This window comes from Tachypleus tridentatus, unplaced genomic scaffold, assembly GCF_004210375.1.
Source record: "Tachypleus tridentatus isolate NWPU-2018 unplaced genomic scaffold, ASM421037v1 Hic_cluster_2, whole genome shotgun sequence".
Taxonomy (NCBI): domain Eukaryota; kingdom Metazoa; phylum Arthropoda; class Merostomata; order Xiphosura; family Limulidae; genus Tachypleus; species Tachypleus tridentatus.
This window is the reverse complement of record NW_027467782.1, coordinates 37,571,262-37,593,317: the sequence shown is the minus strand read 5'-3', so window position 1 is coordinate 37,593,317 and position 22,056 is coordinate 37,571,262. Positions and strand designations below refer to the sequence as shown.

At 33.3% G+C, this 22,056-nt stretch overlaps 1 protein-coding gene across 1 annotated transcript; it reads right to left on the bottom strand.

Moving 5' to 3' along the window:
* Positions 1–1,272: 1,272 nt before the first annotated feature.
* On the bottom strand, positions 1,273–12,473 carry LOC143242946 (uncharacterized). Its single transcript, XM_076486562.1, has 4 exons — positions 12,124–12,473; positions 3,200–3,262; positions 2,855–3,016; positions 1,273–1,415 (listed from the first exon to the last, which is right to left on the bottom strand). The coding sequence occupies exons 1-4, from the start codon at positions 12,167–12,169 to the stop codon at positions 1,303–1,305; spliced, it is 384 nt and encodes a 127-aa protein (XP_076342677.1). The 5' UTR covers positions 12,170–12,473; the 3' UTR covers positions 1,273–1,302.
* Positions 12,474–22,056: the final 9,583 nt, after the last annotated feature.

Sequence of the window (22,056 nt, the reverse complement as noted above, 5' to 3'; positions counted from 1 at the left end):
ATTTACCTTATGTTACAGAGAGAAACAGTTTTCAAACTGTCTTATTTTTTTGCAACTTTGGAATAAATCACGCACCTTATAGCATTTTAAAACAATCAATAAACTTAGTAAAGTCCAAAAGAAGAGAACTGGATATTTCACTAAATGTCTTTCAGACCAATGAAAGTTGGCTGACAGTCAAAATAAGAAAAAAAACTGTTGTAAAATGTCTCAAAGCGTCATTGACAAGATATAGTAGAACCACTTGCAACAAAATGGCACAAATACACTGGTACTTGGCTAAGAAGGTCCCAATCCACCTTTAAAGCAGGTTGCCGTTATATACCGATTATGTGTAACCTGATAATATCTGAATCAGATGTTCAAAGCTCCAACATGACGTCATTTCATTGTACATACAGTTAAAAAACGAAATAAAGTGAGCAATATGAGCGGAAATGATATATTATGGTGCCACTAACGTACAAAATAATTCGCTTTTATTATCAGTAATGGTAGTATGTATGTGAATAAAAAATTACGAAAGGGCATTCTGATCTTTATGTTTTCCATATGTTATTAATGCTATGGACATCAGTAAAGGTAATGCGAACTTCTTACACAATCATATATTGTTATGATTGGCTCTGTGTTCAGTTTAATGGATGGTAATTGTCTTCCAACATGTACTAAGATTGAAGAAGAGGTGATTCATCAATTTAACTAGCATATAGACTTATTAGACCTCAATGGTATCGAACATGTATAAGTCTATTTTGGAGAAAAAAAATTGCACGCATTCAAACGACTCTGAACATTAAAGATTCTCTGAACGCATCTTTTTTTTTTAACTGTAAAAATGTGAATTTACTTGCATCAAATATTAATTATTACGTAAGATGAATAAGAACTTAATTGAATTTCGAACCAAAGTATTCCTTTCTTCAAGGTCGTTTTCATATATCGTCTCCAGGGTTGTTCGTTTGGTCACTCTTTTCTTTCTTAGTATATTAGTTTTGTCTTCTTAACATTCTTTTCAGAGACCTTCTTCTCACATTCAGGGATCAGTGGCATAGCCTCCAAAATATCCAATTCATCAGTGGTTATCTTTTCATCACCAAGCTGTTTGTGTTCGACACGGTTTTTCAAAACATTCCGTTCTTCCCGAGGTTTATATTTCCAGGTGTAGAAAAACAAAGTACGCTGCATGATCATTACAGAAAATAAATAAATAAGAATCACGTGTTTCAAGTCCATTAAAATACATATTGTAATTAAATAAGCTATGGATAATGCGTCACAGTTAAAACTTACAGTCGTAACTTACCACAAAGCAGTAAGACACATCAAAATGAGTGCTGTTCGCCAAGCACATCTTGGAACTGTAGATTTTGAAGTCAAGTGAAGCGTAGCCTTCGAAACCACTTCAATTCGATCTTAAGACAGAGAGTCGTATTTAAAATCAGTTTACGTACTCCACCGGTCACGTAAAACAGAAAAATAAAACTTCAAATGTAAGTTAACAATAATAGTAATGTGTATAATTCTTTAAGTTCAACAATAATCTTCATTAACATATTAAAATTTCAATTAAATAAATATGAAATTTCTTACACTTATAATATATTTTCATATTAAACATTGATAACAACCTTTACAATTTGCCAACTGTAAATATACATTTTTTCTTTACACGTTAAACAGATAATTAGCAAAGAAAAATGACGCCTGTTATATTATTTGAGCTCCTTACTAGTAGACAAGTAGTACAGTTATGTAATAACAATAACTATATAGTTATATAACATAAAATCAGTCAGGTTTTCCAACATATTTACATTAATAGACAATACAACAAGAAACCTACTGACTTTCCCTGCCAAACACACGTGATCACACTATACAAGAAAAATCTAGACATTTTCTTTACGATAATGTACATATTATACAACTCAGTATAACACAGTGAGTTAAATCAACTTAGATTCATTAAAACTGTAAAGATGTATAACACAAATTAAACAAACTGTCTTTCCATTGACTACTTAATAAAGTCAGTTTGTTTAATGGGTATTCACTTACTGTGTTAAGTTTTATAATTAACAGCTTCACTTATTATGGTGCATAATTATATTTTACTATAGAATCGTATCCACTGAATGGTAGTTTCTGCGTCTTTACAACACTATTAAAACAGTAATTTTACAAATTTCTCTTTACTCTAAATTTCCCAGATAAATAACGATACCATTTTGACTACAAACACTGAACGTCGTACGTCACTGCTCATGAAGTTTTTCGTTTACTTGGTAACAATTCTTTCTAATAGTTTTATTGAGTACTCATGAGACACTGCTAACGTTTTGATAATCCAATGTTGTTATAATCGTATTTTAAAACATTTGTTTTGTATTTGGACAAATTACTGTATTTTATTACAAAACGACATTATGCACACAAAATAAACATATTAAACATAGATTTGGGACATACACTGTTTTAGTTAAATATCTTTACGTCTTTTTAGTAATAATGTGACGCACACAGATGTGATATTGAGACACCGTTATATTTGTTTGTTTTTCAATTTCGCGGATAGCTGAACGAGGACTTTCAGCGTTAGCCGTTCATAATTTTGAAATGATATACTGGAGGTAAGACAGCTATTCAATACTATTTGTCGTAAATGTTTGAGCTCATCTTTAAAAACGAGTAGTAGGATTTCCAAGTAAAAGCAAAGTTTTTTAATGCATTAAAAACCATGAAAGTTATGAAGAAGTATCGTATTATAACAATCTGCATGAACAAAAATAAACATTTTTAAAATGTTAAGGAAACAATAAAAGAAAACTTTAAAACCCTTTTGTTCCATTACTTCTACAAAGATCTTTATTATCAGCTCCTTCTTCATCAGTAATTTCGTCATCAGGACAAGGTATACAGGCGTCACCAGCAAAAGATGCCATGTAAGTCCCTCCTGGACACGGCAGGCAGTGAGTTTGGAATCCATTGTCATAGTGACCAGGAGGACATGGATCTAAAAGCGTTAAAAGTACAAAACTAAACATTTATTTACCCAGTGTTAATTTTATTGTTCTAACAACGTCTTTAGTATCAAAAAACATATGTGTTGAACTAAAATTCCATATTTTTAAAAGTCTTTCATCTATTTGTGTTTAATGTGAACAGTTTAAAGTAATTGAGTATCATATATACTTACAACACCTGTTAACATCTCTTTGGTATCCACGAGTACAGTTGAGATTCTCGGCTGGAACATACACTGGAGAAAACAACAGAGAGTTAATATTTTTATTAGCACGTTTTGTGTCACCGTTGGAATTTTAAGGTTTTTCACAATAATATTAAAAATAAATAATGTTGTAAAATAACAACATTAATGTTACTTTTCGTGAGAAAAATAAAACGTGTCAAAACAGTTTCTTAACAGTAGACTTTTGTTTCTTTATGTACTTCCTAATGGAGTTAACTAATGAAACTAATCACACAAACTTGGAAGTTTATGAAATTACACACGATCTTTTTTTTATGTTTTCTATAGGTACATTTGATTTCCGTTGGTGTTTCCCTTGCAAAATTCTTATTTGTCACAGTTAAACGTTGAACTGTTGTTATTGTTTATGTTAATATCAGTTATGAAAATACAGGTTATTTTGGGAATATTACGTTCGTAAAATGTATCAGTGTATGATTGTGTCTTGCAAACAACAAAATATCAAATAATATCCTTATAATGCAGAAATTGGATGAAATGCATTCCGAGAAAATTTTTCATTTAAATTTAATATAAAACCAAATCCTTAATTTTTTGCGGATTTATCAAGATAAATAATATAGCGATCTAACACCTTTCACTGTAAATTTATAGTATTGTTTATTCAAAATACGTTCTCAAAAAACTTCGTAGATATGATTTGTATCTTTAGAGTACAAAAGATTTTGCTTCAACATTCACAAGTTGAGTTCATTATATCAAAATAACTTTGGAGCCTCATCACTTCTCTCTACAGGTTTACCATAATCCATCTAGTCTCTGATCACATAGAAATCTATAATTCTTACATCAGTGAGGTGACTGGTGTGTCTGTGTGTACAATAACATGCATATCTATCTAATTACTCAGCGGTTAGAAGACTGAGATATTTTTTTACGTACCATCGCCTGGGACACTTCAGCGGTTTTTATCTCTGACATTTGTGTTCGTACGACTTGTTGTAGGTCTTTTTCCGAATTATTCTGGCAAACCAAAATTATTTCTTCGATGCTCTTACGTACAATAAATATCTTTGTTTCGAAAAATTTAAATTCTCATTTGAATATATTTTCATGATATGGGCATATAAAAATTTACATTGGAAAGGTCTGTTACATACCTTTCCCAAAAGCTACCAATTTTCGGTTACATCACACCATTTAAGAAATGTTATATCAGATTGAGTCACATTATATGACAGGTTGCATATTCAAAACTGTTTTGATATGGCTTACTAATCCCTATAAACTATTATTGCTATGAACATCAGTGGCAGCCTCTGACTAATACTGTATGTTTATTACAGGAGTACCGATAAGATTACGCATTCGTCTTCATCACTGCCCTGAAATAACTCTTTTCAGGGCATCTTTAGCATCAACTAATGGAATGTGATACATCTTCCAAGAGTATATTATGGCTGTCAATATCAACATCTGCACCTTGGAGTTGGACAATATCACCCATTACTGGAGTCCTGATTAGATGGATCAGTATATGGACGAACAAAGAGTGTAGTATTGATGGTAACATTTAAAGTAATTATATGTGGATATGTTTACCAATACTTATTCATACCACACTCCAACATCGACATTTCCTATCATTAAAATTAAGAAAAACTGATTTCATGTTATCTCTAAAGTAATAATTCCTTGTAAGTACTTTTAACATTATTGTAATAATCTATTTCATGCATTTATATTTCTGAGGAACCCACTTGAAGCTAATAAATTTTGCAGACGTTCTACAATGGGTAATTTAAAACTTTTTATTACAGAATTCATATATAGTTCGATGTTTCTAGGTTATAAAGCGACTAGGAAGGAGATTTGAGATAACGGTGATATAGAGAAACCTCAGTCAACAACACGATACCCACCCTGTCAATAACCCCAAATACAATAAACAAAATACTTAAATTCTTGTAAAAAAATAAAGCAAATACAATACTAATGTCATTTATAAAATACTTTATGGCAACTTCCACGTATTTTACGTCAGAGAAACAAGCCCGAAACTCAAAACAACATTCATGTAACACAAAAAAAATAGAATTTCACGTTTTTAAATTTAACACTGCAACTCAAATAAATATACTACAGGTAACATTTAAATTCCAAACAGAGAATCCAACATCATTAGACGATAAACCAAATAATTCCTTGTAATACAAGAGCAAACACACATTAAACCAATATAAAGAAACACTTTTATATCTATATTAATACAATTTAATAAATCTTGTTCGATGTATTATAGTTTGAAGATGATACTTTTAATTTTCAAGATTTTATAATTTACAAAATATTCTGAGAATACTAAGAGTAATGCAGATAGTATTAATAGGAAATTACACGAAGGTTGTTAAAACTATAATATGAAAATAAGACAGTTCAATTTTCATTACAATTAAATGATATAAAAGATAACGTATCGTTTTATGAACGAAATCGATAAAAACACAATTTAATTAACGTAGATGGGAGTATTTTAAAATTCCTATCTGGTGCAGTAACAACAGTTTGATCAACAGAGACAATTCTATAAAGAAATTATTTACTTTGTAGGTGAAAAAAGGGCCCGGCATGGCCAAGCGCGTAAGGCGCGCGAATCGTAATCCGAGGGTCCGAGTTCGCGCCCGCGTCGCGCCAAACATGCTCACACTTTCAGCCTGGGGGTGTTATAATGTGACGGTCAATCCCACTTTTCGTTGGTAAAAGAGTAGCCCAAGAGTTTGCGGTGGGTGGTGATGACTAGCTGCCTTCCCTCTAGTCTTACACTGCTAAATTACGGACGGCTAGCACAGATAGCCCTCGAGTAGCTTTGTGCGAAATTCAAAAACAAACAAACAAATTGAAGGTGAACAAACGAATAATATGAATTATTTGAATCAACCAACTGAAAACCATGATTAGAAAAGTCTTCAGATCATTGGTAAGTATCACTAATATATCAATTCATAGAGAAAAACAAAATAAAATATACAAAACAAGAGCTGAGATGTTAGTTTTCAAAGACAAAATTCAGAATAATTGACAGTAGTTAGCTTTTACAGTGGAAAACAGTAGATCGGAGTTAGCTATGTTAGTACAAGCGCTGTATGTGACCGCAAATAGAAAGTTAAGTTCTTGCTTTCTACTCTAAGTAAGCTATCAAATCTATTAAGCAAAAGATTACCTCACACTTATAGTTTGTGGCCCCTACACATAGTTATCAGATTTTCATTTATTACACGTGGACTGACATTACTACAGCTACAATTAGAGGTACCTTGAAAATGTTTGAATAAATTGAAAAGAAATACACTTATTATAGCTGTAATAATATCAGTCCACGTGTAATACATGAAAATCTGACAACTATATGTAGGGACCACAAACTGTAAGTATGAGGTAATCTTCTTTCACTTTTGTCTAATATATTTGATAGCTTACTTGGAGTAGAAAGCAAGAACTTAACTTTCTAATTAACTGTAGAGAATGAAAAGCTTTTCGAATGATCAAGCACACATAGTTTTTCTTATAACAAAACCACATCGGGCTATTTACTGTGTCCACCGAGGGCAATCGAACTCCTGATCTTAGCGTTGTAAATCCATAGACTTACCGCTGTCCCATCGGGAGACTATTTCATTAAAACAATAACTCCATGAACATAGTTATTTAATGTTAAGTGTTAACTGATTTTATCTGTTGTCAGTCCAAAACTGGTTGCTTATCAGTTCGATTATAAGACTATAATCGTAAAGTTTTTAATTAATGATTAAATGGTACAATAGATTATATTACACGTTTTAAGCTGTGAGTTTTTGTTTCTATTTTTCTCTGTAAATATGCACTCTACTTAAACTAAAGACATACTTATACGACTTGGATTTAAATTTATTCATAAAGAATGTGAAAAAACAACGTATTTGCGAGTCATTTGAAAATACTGAACCACAAGAATAATAGAATCAATTTAAAAGAAAACACCAGTTTTAATAAATGAAGTTTTAATTAAAATTCCTTTTAACCAAAGATTTGTTATATTTTTTTAAATTACGATGGTTTGTTTGTTTTTGAATTACGCTCAAAACTACACGAGGGCTATCTGCGCTAGCCGTCCCTAATTTAGCAGTGTAAGACTAGAGGGAAGGCAGCTAGTCATCACCACCCACCGCAAACTCTTGGGCTACTCTTTTACCAACGAAAAGTGGGATTGACCGTCACATTATAACACCCCCAGGCTGAAAGTGTGAGCATGTTTGGCGCGACGGAGATGCGAACCCGCGACGCTGAAATTACGAGTCGCACGCCATAACACGCTTGGCCATGCCGGATCCTGACAGCATCTGAATCAATATTTACATGTATTTATACTAAATTTATACAAAAATATTTAGAAATACTTTTTCGAGATTTGCGACTGTAATATAAATCCCTTTCACGTATCAGCCCTCAAATATATTCTACCATCATGTTTTCGTTATACACGCTCCCAAGTCACAAGAGCAAAGTTTGAAGACAATAGGCCTTTTCCATTTACTTTAGGCATAAGCAATCAGAAAATAACATTTTTTGCCCAGGAACATGAAAAGGTAAAAAATTTTCTTACATAGTGTAATCTTACGTATACGCAGGCAATTAATTTTTAAATCAATACACATGGTGTGTGAAATATCAAACGAAAAGGTTATGGCTGAAAGAAATTTAAAAGCAAGATGGACGATATCAATTTAGATGCTATTTCTGTTAAATTAGTACAGTTTAATAAATGAAAATATGGTCTAAAAAAAAACACCATGAATTTACCTCTGACATCATGTTTGTAATCACCTTCACGATTTTTGCATGTGTAAATTCCCGCGTCTTCAAATTGGATGTGGGTTAGCACTAATTTGCCACCGTATTTTATTTGCGTTCTCTCACTATTAATAACTTTTTCTTTGAGATTTGAGTACCAAATAACTGGTTCTTCTCTCGCTTGGTTTGAACATATTAATGTAAGAGTAGAACCACGTTCAATTTCGTAGACGAATGTAAAACCTGAAACAAGCAGGAAACTAGCGAAAATATAAAATAATTGAGTGTAATTAGCCATTGAAATCTCTCTGCACTGTACTCTTTGTAAGTCACTTTCTGTATTGTTTCTAAGTGAAATATCAGTGTTACTATGCGCATAATAGTATTCTTGTTTGAATGACGTCATGAACTGAAGTAACATTGTGAGGTAGAAAAACGTTTTACTAACAATAATGATTGCAAAGTTTATTGTTTTCTGTAGTGTGAAAGACGCTTGAACAGAGAAATTATATTCATGTTTATGTTATGCATAATTTAGATTTAATAAACAATAACAACACTTGCCTAAGAGTTCAACTTGAAATTTAGGTAAAAGCAAATAAAATTTATACGAAATTTTTCTATGCAATTTCTTCTGACAATACAAATCTTAGTCGGCATTTATGATATAAACCATAATAAGACTGCTAACAGATGCCTTATGATACATATAAATTATAATTGAGTAGTTATAAACCTACAAACATTGTAACAATATTTAAATTAAAAAATCAGTTAAAGAATATTCACATATATAACTTATGTGACAAATACTGCATTCCATGGTGTTATATAGGGATTAATGACTACAATTAGCTGTATTAATATTTTGTTCTTCAAAACTAATAAGATTTCAATAGTTTGTTTTTTGAATTTCGCACAAAGCTACTCGAAGGCTATTTGTGGTAGTCGTCCCTAATTTAGCAGTGTAAGACAAGATGGAAGGCAGCTGGTCATCACCTCCCACAGCCAACTCTTGGGCTACTCTTTTACCAACGAATAGTGGGATTGATCATCACATTATAACGCCACCACGGCTGAAAGGCGAGCATGTTTGGTGCGACCGGGATTCCAACGCGCGACCCTCGGATTACGAGTCGAACGCCAGATAGCCCTCGAGTAGCTTTGTGCGAAATTCCAAAAACCCAAACCAAACCATGCTTCTAGATTTTTAACTTGTTCATTTCTCAGTTAAACAACCAAAACTGAGAAGAATAGCATGCAAAACTAACGTATAACTCAATTACAAGATAGTACATGAATGAAATCCTTTGTTAAATGTAATTTTGTTACTGTGACACTTCGGTTTTGGAAACGTAGACTTATATTTCTATAAATCTTCAATTTCATAAATATCTTGTTACGTATTTCTCTTCGTCTTTGAAGTGTGTTCTTGGATATTAAAGGAGGTCCACAGTGCAGCTTAACAGTATGGGGTTCACTATAATGGGGCTTTATTTATATACGTATAAGTCTTTGGGCCCTTTTTATGGCTGACATTTTAATTAATATTTCTGAAAAGATGTCTACGAATTTGTGTCATTCGCTTATTCTAGGTCTTTCTGCAAGCCTATACAATGCGCATGCACATTATATACTGCACAGTATAAATCTGAGCATCACTTGCTGTCAGCGGCAGTTCAGTTTTTCATGTTAAGAACGTGTGTACACTTTTTACAGAGATCCTTTTATTATGCGTGAGAAAAGAATGTGTGATGATACCGAGCCAAAGAAACCTAACTAGCACGAAACAAAGGAATAAATGAACCATCTGTAAGACTGTTCAATGAAAGAACCAGTAAAAACAGTATTGAATGGCTACCAACTGTTTTGCCTCGAAAACAATCGTAAAGAAAAGGAGCTCTCTAATGGTGAATATGGAACGTCTGCTATCAATATGATTAGAAGATTGTAATCAGAAACGAATTCCTTTAAGTCAAATGGAAATTCAAACGAAAGCTACGAGCCTTTTAAACGCCTTAAAAGAGAACGATGGAGAATGGGGAACTAATGAAATATTTTCGGCAAGCCGTGATTGGTTCTTTTGTTTTAAGCAAACACTGGTTTCCATAATGTTCGTATTGCAGGCGAAAGTTCAAGTGTAGACAAAGATGCTGCTGAAAAATTTCCAAATGAATTTATAGAAATTATTAAAAAGTTCGGTACAAAGATAACCAAATATGAAACGGGTTTATTTTGGGGAAAATATGCCTTCTATAACTTTCCTATCAGAAAATGAAAAAACTTGGCCATGTTACAAGCGTTGAAAGATCGTTTAACACTTGTTAGGCGGAAATGGATCTGGCGATTTTAAATTAAAACCTGTGTGCTTGTGTATCGTGCGGAAATCCCCCGAACACTAATCAGCTGTGCAAAGAAGACTCTCTCAGTTGTTTGGCGATGAAATAAAAAAAGCATGGGTCACAAAACCTTTGTTTGAAGACTGGTTAAAAAAGTTATTTTGTCCTGCAGTTGAACATTACTGCACAAGAAAACAACTTGAACTTTAAAGCCATCCAACGGGACTTTGTGACTTTAATGAAAATGTCAAAATTCATTTTCTTCCACCCAATACAACATCTCTACTGCAATTAATGAATTAAGGTGTCATTGCGACGTTTAAAGCTTATTATTTGAAGCGAACTTTTCTCAAGCAATAAAGGCTACAACTACAGAAGCTGCACTATCTTCGACTAAATTCTGGAAAGATTACATCATCAGAAGTGCTATCGAGAATATCAACGAAGCGAGAGTAACATGAGATCAATATGGAAGCACGTTCTGCCTGATTGTACAAGCTTTAAAAATTTTCCACTGGCTGGTTGAGGCTGAAAAGGCCCGGCATGGCCTAGCGCGTTAAGGCGACGACTCGTAATCCGAGGATCGCGGGTTCGCGCCCGCGTCGCGCCAAATATGCTCGCCCTCTCAGCCGTGGGGGCGTTATAATGTGACGGTCAATCCCACTTTTCGTTGGTAAAAGAGTAGCCCAAGAGTTGGCGGTGGGTGGTGATGACTAGCTGCCTTCCCTCTAGTCTTACACTGCTAAATTACGGACGGCTAGCACAGATAGCCCTCAAGTAGCTTTGTGCTACTCAAAACAAACAAAAAAACTGAGGCTGAAAAAAATGTATAGAACAAATATATTGTAGAGAAAAGTTAATTGCCACTTGACAGCAGTAGAAAGAACTTCGGTCTACTAGATTTAATGAATGGGCTGTACAAGGCACATATATGGCAAACTTATTTTCTTCTAAAATCTTTTGCTGCATATCCTTATAACCCCCAGACATGTTAGCAGCATTGTCATAAGACTGACCCCTATATTTTGTAAAATTAAGTTTGCAAACTTCACGTAATTACTGCAATACCGGGTTTGCCATTTCATCAGTCATATGACTTTTTAGTTCCAGAAAGGTTAAAAAGCATTCAATAGGCTGCCCATTTTTTAAGTATCGAGTACAACTCTTAACTGATCTATATGTGATAGATCTGGCGTCGAGTCAACTGACAAGCTAAAATAACCAGAAGAAGTTACTTTATCAACAACGAATGTGTGGACCTTCTGAACCATTGGTTCAATGTGTTCTTCACAGGCGGTTTTGGACAAGTATGAAGGATTTCCTTTTCCAGAATTTCCATATTTATAAATGTGTCCTGCTAAAAATGGATCAAACTGACTTTTGAGCTCAAGTAGCTCTAAAAAATTCCCATTCTGCAGTGAACCAAATTTTATCTGTTCAGTGAAAAGCCAGGCTACGTTCAGCTAACGTACAAATAACAACTATTGCGTGCTCCAAGACATGTTCCCAGTAATCGCACTCTTCTTTTAATTTGTTTTTCCAACTCTTGTTGCAAGCCTAAACCTTGTCTGTAAGTTAAGTATGTTAGCTAGAGTCTCGGTGAGTAGTGCTTCTTTCATGATGATCAATTACAATAGTATTTCGCCAGTCACTGAACCCTTCTATTTCAACAAAACACGAGGAAAATTTAGGGACAAAGAGTCGATAGTAAATACAATAGCCACTCTCTCTTGTGTTACTCACCATTGGTTTTTACCCCAAAGAAAAGTTTTTGCAAACAGTATTTCATTGGTTTGCTACTACTAAAAATCCAGCAAGATTTAACAAATGACCCATTGTGGTGTTAACAGTCAGTGGGTCCACAAGCAATCCAATAAGCCACATCAGCAGCAGAGAAATCGAGCCACAACCCTGGATCTTTTGCTTTAGTTTCTTCATCTTTTGTAGACTGAAGCATTTTACCATAGTTCAGCAATTTTCATTTTCAGAAATTATTTCAACTTTAAACTGTCTTATAGAGCAACTTGCATCAACATTAACACGAGAGATTTCTGGAGAATTTACAAGCATAGTAAGATCAGTTGTGAAAGCTGTTCCAGTTGAGCAAGCCTGTGACACCTCAACGTCACCATGATGTTCTGATCTTCAAGTGGACAAAGTGGTACTTGTAGGTGTGAAGCTTGGTTCAAATTTAATCATGTCAGAGTCAGATACAGTACAAGTGACTTCTCATGGTTTTGATGTGGAAGATCTTGTTGTGTAAGTTCAGTGAAAAATTAATCTGCTATCTAGTCTTGGCCACTAAATCCAAAGCCTTTTGTTGGTTCTCTTTTGCCAGTTTTTTCTTTTGTGCACCACTTAAATGAACATGTTTCATCTTGCAGTCTGAAAAATACAGAAAAAAAAACACAAAATAATACGGATCATATATAATTATAATGATAAGAAAAACACTGAAATTTATAAAGAAAAACATTCGTAAGACAGTCAAACATACTAAACTCTAGGTCTACATTTAGACAAAGACTGTCAGAAAGTTATCCTAAGGTCCAGGTCCATCAGCACATAAACATGAATTCATAAATACATTTATTGACTTGCTGTATTATGATATGTTGAAAACCATTCATGACTGGCCTCAATCTATTTTAGAAAAATTAATTTTCAGTCATTGCAAAAGTTTCATTTCGGTTGTTGTTATGGTAGCTGATTGCAAGAAGCAATGTCAAAGGCTAGAGTACTTTAATCCTAATATCTGAAGAATGAGTTGTAACCTCAACTTTTCTTTTGAGCTCAGATTTGACCTGGGACTATTAGATGAGCCAACAAACCATGCATCAACAAAATAGGCATATGTCTGAAACTTTACTTACATGCCTGGATGCGAAGGCAAATTCAAAACGACAGCCTTACACTGGGAATAGTCCACTTCATTATTCCATGCTACAGTAGCGTTTCCAGTGTACTTACACTAAACTAGTTACAGTATTTAGGCCTAACGTTATTGTCACTCAGTTCTCAGATAACATTAACGTTAGGCCTAATGCTGATACAGGGTGGCCCGTAAGTTCCTACCCATCCATATGTTATTATGTTATATTCAATTACGCATGTATTATGTATTCGTTTCTTTTTTCAGAGAAATATGGCCGATGTAAGCCCATTTATACTTGAAAATGTCTCACAGAACATGGCGTCGCATAATATTATGCAGCGAGAATGAGGGACAGTACACAGATACATCAGATATATGGATGGGTAGAGACTTACGGGTCACCCTGTACATTGCAAATGAGGCCACTAACGTTAAGCCTAGTACTTAGTACTAACCTTGCTCACATGAACTTGTTCAGTTTATGCACTATTTTCAATCCTAAATTGATTTTCTTGATTTTTCAGTTCTTTACATTACCTTCGTATGACCACGATGACACATTACTGTACTACTTAGTAGTAGTATGGTATAAACATAGCAATGTTAAGAACCTTGTTATCGAACAAGTCGAACGAAGTCTTACGTAATTTAACCTAAAAGATCAAATTATCGCCTTTAGACTGCTCCGATCTTTCAATTGTTTTCCCAGCTTTTCAGAAATGTAATACAACACATAGTGATCTGAATTTATAGTCACAAAATAGTTGAATTACACCTGAAAGTTTGTCTTCGTCGTATTTGTGTTTCTGTCTCGGATTGTTCGTTCGTCTCATAAAAAAAATATCACCAGAAGGCACCCTTGTACTTATCTCCTTAGTAAATCTCAGCTTCAGATTTGCTTATATTATTACATAATTACAAGGGTATACATACATGCCCAAATGCTCTTACAGGTTACATGTAATATATGAACGGTAGCATTGCTACAGTAGCATTCCTTTCTAAAATTTTTCTTGGTATGATAAATTACAAAACATGTACTCACAAACAAAGGTTTTTAACAGCAAGCTATTTGAAGCCAAAAAACTTCCGGCTCAGAAAACTTCAGTGAAAAACACACTTATAAAGCAATTCTAAGGCAAATAAAACCAAAACAAACAAGACAATATAAGGCACGAAAACAAAACCGAAAAAAAACATTAAACTAGCCACGTCTCTGAACACATCTGTTACCATTTCGTTTGACTTATATTTCTGTGGTATTATTCTCTTTTGTTTCTGTAGATGTGACTGAATAAAGCAGTAAAAGATAAAACAAAACAGTTCCACTGCCTATAATTTCTTATAAATAGCCACAGCAGAAGAAATGATTGAGAAAAATATTTCATCTGCAAAGTTAGATAGACATCATAACATGTGATCATCTTTTACCTGAAGTTTTATCAACATTTTGTACCGCTCTTTACAGTAATCTTTCGCAAATCAATTACTTCTTACTTCAGATACATAGTTTGGTAGATTCTCGAAACTTTAGTCACTAACCGAGCCAATGAAAACTTTTTTAACAATGCAGAGTAAAATCAAGCACGGTAGATAAGAGCAATTACAAAAAAAAATCAACAAAAGTTGAGTGTGGTAGTGAAAGAGATAAGGGCATTATAACTAAGGGGAAATCTCTGTGGTTATCCCTTCCATTGTTGCCCTAATCATGTGCGTATTTTGCGTAATGGTTAATCCAGGGCTGCTTTAGTTGATTGTTAAGCCTTTATAGCATGTGATTTTACGTATGAATGATGATAATACTAATCTTTAGAGGAAGTTAAACTTGCAAGTTTGTTGCAGGGATTCAGTTCATTTTTGCAGAGAATTTCCTTTATACTTTGTTTTAAACTTTTGATTTGAAGTTCTTCTGTGATATATTTGAATTTTTGGTCTGGTTGTTTTGTATTAAGGACAAAGCTACACAATGGGCTATGCTCTGCTCATCACGAAACCAAGTTTTTAGTGTTATAATTCCGCAGACATACCGCTGAGCCACTGGGGGGCTTTTTGGTCTGGAAGTATACTTTTATTTTTAGGAAGGTTGGTGTCAATTTTTCTAATCTGCAAGTTTTGTAAACGTTAAATTTCGCATCATATTTTTTTGTAATTAAATAAATTTCTTATTTTCTATTTCGCCATAACAGAATCAGATTCTTTCGATAAAGCTTACGTTGGTTAGTGGTATGGCCAAGCGCGTAAGGCGTGCGACTCGTAATTCGCGGGTTCGCGCCCGCGTCGCACTAAACATGCTCGCCCTCCCAGCCGTGGGGGCGTATAATGTGACAGTCAATCCCACTTTTCGTTGGTAAAAGAGTAGCCCAAGAGTTGGCGGTGGGTGGTGATGACTAGCTGCCTTCCCTCTAGTCTTACACTGCTAAATTAGGGACGGCTAGCACAGATAGCCCTCGAGTAGCTTTGTGCGAAATTCCAAACAAACAAACAAGGTTAGTGGTAACTTTAGGCTTAGCTGTTTCTTTGTTTTGTTTTTTTAAGATACGTCAAACGGAAGTTATGCTGTAATTTTTATTTTAAAAGATTAGATATAAATATATACCCAGTACTCTCTTTGGCGAAATAAATTATTTTCGCTACCTTTCACAATACTCACAATAATATATCAATTATTAGGCCTATATTAATCGTAAGGCCTTCCACGACGATTAACTTCCCTTTTTACTTTTCTTTGGCCTATTTCCGTTTCGTAACATCTCATCTGCTAATTTTTGTCTGTTTCTCTACTTTGACCATTCCAATAAAACTATTTATTTATCTTTAGCGCAGATAGTCTAGTTGTTTTGCGTCATGAAACAGAAAACCAAACTATTTATCTTTGTCACACCTAATCGTCTGTTTTCTCTATTCTACACATCAAAAAATTTCACGCGACACTCGATAATCTCTGCATCGAGTTTCGTAATTAAATTTGTCATAATGTTTACTTTAAATTAATTTATTGTGACTCTCATGTTACAAATAAAGCTAAACAATCATTAAGTATTTATTCTTAAAATAAATTGTATAATTTATTTGATAAACATATAATCTTACGTAATTATATACATATATAACTTATCCCACGTTACGTGCCCCGGCATTGTCAGGTGGTTAGGGCACTCGACTCGTAATCTGACAGTCACGGGTGCGAATCCACGTTAAACTAAACGTGTTCACTCTTTCATTCATAGGGTGTCATTATGGTCAATCCCACTATTCGTTTGAAAGAGTATCCCAGGAGTTGCTTTTCCTCTTGTCTTACCCTGCTAAATTAGGGACAGCAAGCGTAGATCGTTTTCGTATAGCTTTGAGCAAAATGCAAAACAAAGAAACAAATCTACTTAACGTAATTACAACTTCATAAATAGAGTATCATATTATCCAGTGTTTGTTATGTTATTAGAGGCAATATTACCCACTTTCATTCACATCATTCTTGGATTTGTATGCAACTACTTGAGCATCTGCATGATATAAGGTTCTACTCACATTTCATTGGGAAAGTATTTGACATATTATTTGTTACTGGGGCCCTTATCTTCACTTCTAGTGTTTTTAACTGAGATGCCCCATGTTATTATTACTTCATCAACTAACACAACACTAACATCCTCTGACTCTGAGGTTTCTGTTTATTTATCGGTTCCTCCTCAGTTTTTGTTTTTGTTTTTGAATTTCGCACAAAGCTATTCGAGGGCTATCTGTGCTAGCCGTCCCTAATTTAGCAGTGTAAGACTAGAGGGAAGGCAGCTAGTCATCACCACCCACAGTCAACTCTTGGGCTACTCTTTTACCAACGAATAGTGGGATTGAGCGTAACTTATAACGCTCCCACGGCTGAAAGGGCGAGCATGTTTGGCGCGACGTGGATGCGAACCCGCGACCCTCAGATTACGAGTCGCACGCCTTAACACGCCGGACTGTTCTTCGTCAAAAGGCCTTCAATCTCACTTGAGTTATCGGTTTTTATTTTGTAACAGATTTACTATTGCACATTTAGTGTTGTACCTTCGCTTCTTCCAGTGTAATTTTATATTTTCTTATGACGTTTACTGTGGGCTGTTTAATTCACAAGTTCTGCCTGTTCTCGAAATTAATAGAAGATTCTCGATTGAAAGAATCAACAAAGTAAAAGGTGTGTATGTAATGCTAGCGATTGACAATATTGACAACCACTTTATTCGTTGGTTCAAGAGTAGCCCAATAGTTGGCGGTGGGTGGTGATGACTAGCTGCCTTCCCTCTAGTCTTACACTCCTAAATTAGGGACGGCTAGGTGCAGTGGGCTAACAACCTACTCACTTAAAAAAAAAAAATTTGTTTCGGAAACCGCAGTGATTACGGCCCTATGTTCCTTAAGGAATTGAGTGGCAGATGACGATGATGAATGTTTCGCTCACTTTTCCATAATAATTTATAAAACTGTACATAAATAAAATTACAGCTTTTGAAAACTAACTTCCCTTCTAATCTATTTCGTGGTTATTTAAAACAGTTTTTTGTCAAAAGATATCAAATTTTAATTTATTCATTTGCTTGTTAGTATTTTTCTGAAATCACAAACATGGCTCTAATTTATTTCAGAAACCTTCATTAAGACTCATTTCTTCCCAAAAGAGTGTATTTATGGTACATTGCTAGATATGAATACACAATCGATGTTCAAATGTTATTTTCTCAGTGGCTAAGTGGAAAGTATGAGGGCTCATAACTTTCAAAATCGGATTTTGATACTCGTGGTAGGTAGAACGCAGATAGCCTGTTGTGTTGTTTTGTACCTACCAACCAACCAACCAAACAATGAAGATTTATTTTATTTTTCATAATGTATATTTAATGCTTATTTATAAATTTATAATTAAAAAATATGTAAATATAACGTCATACAAAATCTAACCACTATGTAACGCAAAGGTCTTTTATAGACCATAGTTCATTGATTAATACCGAAAAATAAGGATTTTCAATAGGAAATATACAGCTTTCGGGTATCACAATTTAGATACCTTTAGTGCAAATGGTGAGTTTAAATGTTTTATTTTCTGGTTGCCAAACTTTCTTGGTCGTTTAGAATGTCTTTTTTTTTTTTTTTTTGCAAAAGACAAAATTTAATATGCCGAGTGATGTAGCCAACTCAACAATGTAATTCAGGACCAGGTTACTCATACTCTTAGAAAGAGAATTTATATTTTTGCTGTACTTTGTTGGCCCTAGTGTGATGCATGTAGAAATAAACATAACCTCGACCATTAAAGCATAAACATCAGCATAAAGATACGTTTGTAATCAAATGGACAGTTGATCCGAAATAGAATCATAAGGGGACCAACAAAACAAAAACGAAGTTAGATGTCAGAATAGAACTTTTTAGAAGTTAGTTTTCCCAATACCATATTCTTCTATGTTGTATGGTCTTACTGTCTCTCTCAGTACCATAGTGAACCATGTAATACTAACATTAAAGCTGAGTAAGAAGCCATATTATCGACAAGTTTTATTGTTGCATTAGAAACATGTTAAATCTTCTGGAATTAGACTGCAGTCTGAAGCACTAGACACAATACATGACGTTTTGGAAGAGTGTGGGATCTCTTGGTCCATCCTGGCTCTTACATCCTCTAATTTAAACTATAAATGTTAATGAATAAATTTTTAGAAGTCTTAAAGCCAACACTTATTCATATACTTATCAAGCTTTCTGTTAAACTTGTTTAAATTTTCTGCTCTATAACATCCAAAGAAAACCCACTTCAAAGGCCAACTATCTTGTAAGAAAATTTAAGTTATCTTAGCTGAAGGTGACTTCTACTCTGCCAGTATCCACTAAGTAACTTGAAACCAGGATTGGAAAGGCTAACTCCAGTTTACTGATGGTGGTTTTTGTACTTATCTGTTAGTCTTCCTAGTGAGTTATGATTATTACAGTCATGCTACAGAAAGTCCTTTACAACTTTGAATCACTGCAGTTTTGACATTGTAGACTAGATGTAAACATTGGTCTAATGCTATTTGTTGTTGTTTTTTTAACTTTGTTTTGTTTTACCTTGATTTCCTTTAATGAATTTTACTAAATTTACTTTTACCTTTTTACTGGATGTTTGGCACAGATAACCTGGCTGCTTTGTGCCATAAAACATTAAATCAACCAATCAACCAACCTGCCAGTGTTTATACTAAACTCCTTTTGCCCTACTTTTCTCACTGTTAAGTATGAATAAAGATGATGCATCAACATTATCAATTCCCTTTACAATCTTTAACACCTCAATCATATCACACCCCTCCTCCAATTCTTTTCCAAGAGAAAGCAGTACAAGAGTTTTCAGCCACTCCTCATATGACAACTCCTCCATCTCTTTTGTACTTTAATTATTAAAAAGTCTTTAACACTATATTTGAAGGAAATTTTTGTCACACATCATCTTTGTTTAACCATATTTCAGTTATTACCATAATATCAAAATCTTTCATTCCTACTAATGCTCTAAAGTTATTTATTTTATATCTTTTTTTTTTTCTGTTATTATGATTGTAAGAAATAAGTCTACCCTTCTAATTACTTCTATACTAATTTCCTCAACTAAACTTTTCTCTGCCTCTTATTTATTTTTTTTCATTAGTTTATCGTGGGCCTCACCACTATCTAGTCATGTTGTGTATGTCACGAGTAACAATAAATATGAATTTAATGAATTTTAGTATTTAGGTGAGACTTTCCAGATTTTGAAACAGAGTAACCAAAGAGCAAATAAACATGTGGCTTCTATCACCATTTTAACTTCACTGCATACTTGTGAAGATTTTAACATTCAACTCATAGTCAGAAACTACATACGTCAAAGTTTTAGGATTCTTCTACAGTAGATGTCTGTGATTTGTTAGTGATAAATTTGAAAATAACATGCAGCAAGCAATCCAGTTATTTTAAAATTATATATTTAAAACAAGTTAAATGTACCTACAAGAATTCTCTAGACTATGATGTCTACAGTGGTATATTAAATGTGACAGTTCTCTTCATGTTAAAAGTCCACTTAGGCTGATTAAATTATTTTAGAATCTATTTCACAAGCTGAACTAACTTAGAATACCATGTTACAAGTTATTCTCTATATTTCTATCAAACTGTTAAATTCATTTTTAAATATCAACCAGTTTCAAAATGAGTATTGTGATAGATTTTTTAATGGTACAGTATGATAATAAAATGAATTAAATATGTTAAAATAATTCACCCAGAAAGTTCAAAGAATACAGGTATTTCATTCAAAGTTAAATACTTATTTTAGTGTTGGCCTTTTGTATACTTTGTATTGTACCTCAGTGTTATTACTATATCCTACTTGAGTTAGAGTAATGAAGTTTTATTAAATCTGTACCAGATCAGGTTAGAAAAACTACTTTCTTTCCCAAGAAATATTTAAGATACAGATATAATACAGACCCATAATGAAGCAACAGTTCCATTACTTAGTAAATTTATCTAAAACCCATATTGAGTTACATTGTCCTTTATGAGCAGAAATATATCAAACAGCTTTACAACTTTCAACAAGAAACATATTGAAACATGTTTAGAATCAGAAAGAATAATCAGGTTTGTTATTCTTCTGAGAACAAAAATATAAGAGAGTGTTACTTAGGAAATATGACTGGTTAATTGGTGTTCATTAATTTTAGCTAAAAGAGCCCCACAAAACATTTGCAATAAAATTAATATAATTATTGTAACAGTACTTCTTTAAATACTAGAGTAATACAAAAGAACTCCTATCACACACACCAAAATTCTAAGTCCATTTGTCTTAGGCCTGACATTTGTTAATCATTTATTTTGCATACATCCTTTCTGCTATAAAGAAATAAATTATCACTGTAATTTATGTATATTTTTTGGTTTAATTGAGTTAGGGCTGAACTTTACCATACTCAAAACAATAAATAAACTTACCATGTTGTATGACTTATTAATGTTAGACCTTTTTAACACTTTGATAAGCTTTTAATATGTATTACTTCAAAATGTTGACTGAAGTATATTTCCACCTGCCTTTTGTTTATATCTTTTAAAATGAAGTGCACATAAAGTTTCAGAACAGTATTATTATAAGATAATTTAATGTTACTTAATACATTTTGTTAGAATATTTGTTTTATGTGGAAATAAATGCAAGTTAAACATCTGTGCAATGTGGCTAATTGTATTTCTATTTGTTGTATTAAGATGTGTCTCATTTTAACATTTAGAAATTTATATTAGTAATAGTTTTTTTTAACTGTAATGTTAGTGCAACTTATAGCAGTTTAAATATATTATAAGAATTTTATATTGTATTCAAACTCAGGTTTTATAGTTGAAAGTGATTGATAATTTGTTTCATTCTCAGAATTACACTTTCATGTAGTTGTAGTTATATACTTTAATATTAGTAAGACAGTAGTAAATTGCTTTTGGCAATGTTTTGAATAATATTTTAGTTGGTATTTCTCAAGTTAAATTGATTTTGTTTGTGTTCTGGATGGAATTAACTAGTGTATTGATATTTTCAAATACATATTTCACAGATGAGAATGAGTTTTCAATGTTGTAGTGTGGTTAGAAGATGAAGAAATAAGGTTTTATTAGATTGAAGACAGAAAAGAGTTAAGAAATATTAAATCATTCAAACTGGGAAAGTGTGCCTAAACAAGTGTGTACATGTTTGTATGTATATTAATTGATAGGTACTTATATCTTTAATTTTTAGGAACTGCTCTGGTAATTTG

Bases quoted from the DNA above. Each gene is read 5' to 3' on its own strand.
- LOC143242946 (XM_076486562.1), bottom strand. From the start codon at position 12,169: ATGAAATACTGTTTGCAAAAACTTTTCTTTGGGGTAAAAACCAATG. The intron at 3,017-3,199 runs GTAAGTATATAT...TAACGCTTTTAG, and splicing joins AAGAGATGTTAACAGGTGTT to ATCCATGTCCTCCTGGTCAC. The intron at 1,416-2,854 runs GTAATGGAACAA...CTCTGTCTTAAG, and splicing joins TAATAAAGATCTTTGTAGAA to ATCGAATTGAAGTGGTTTCG.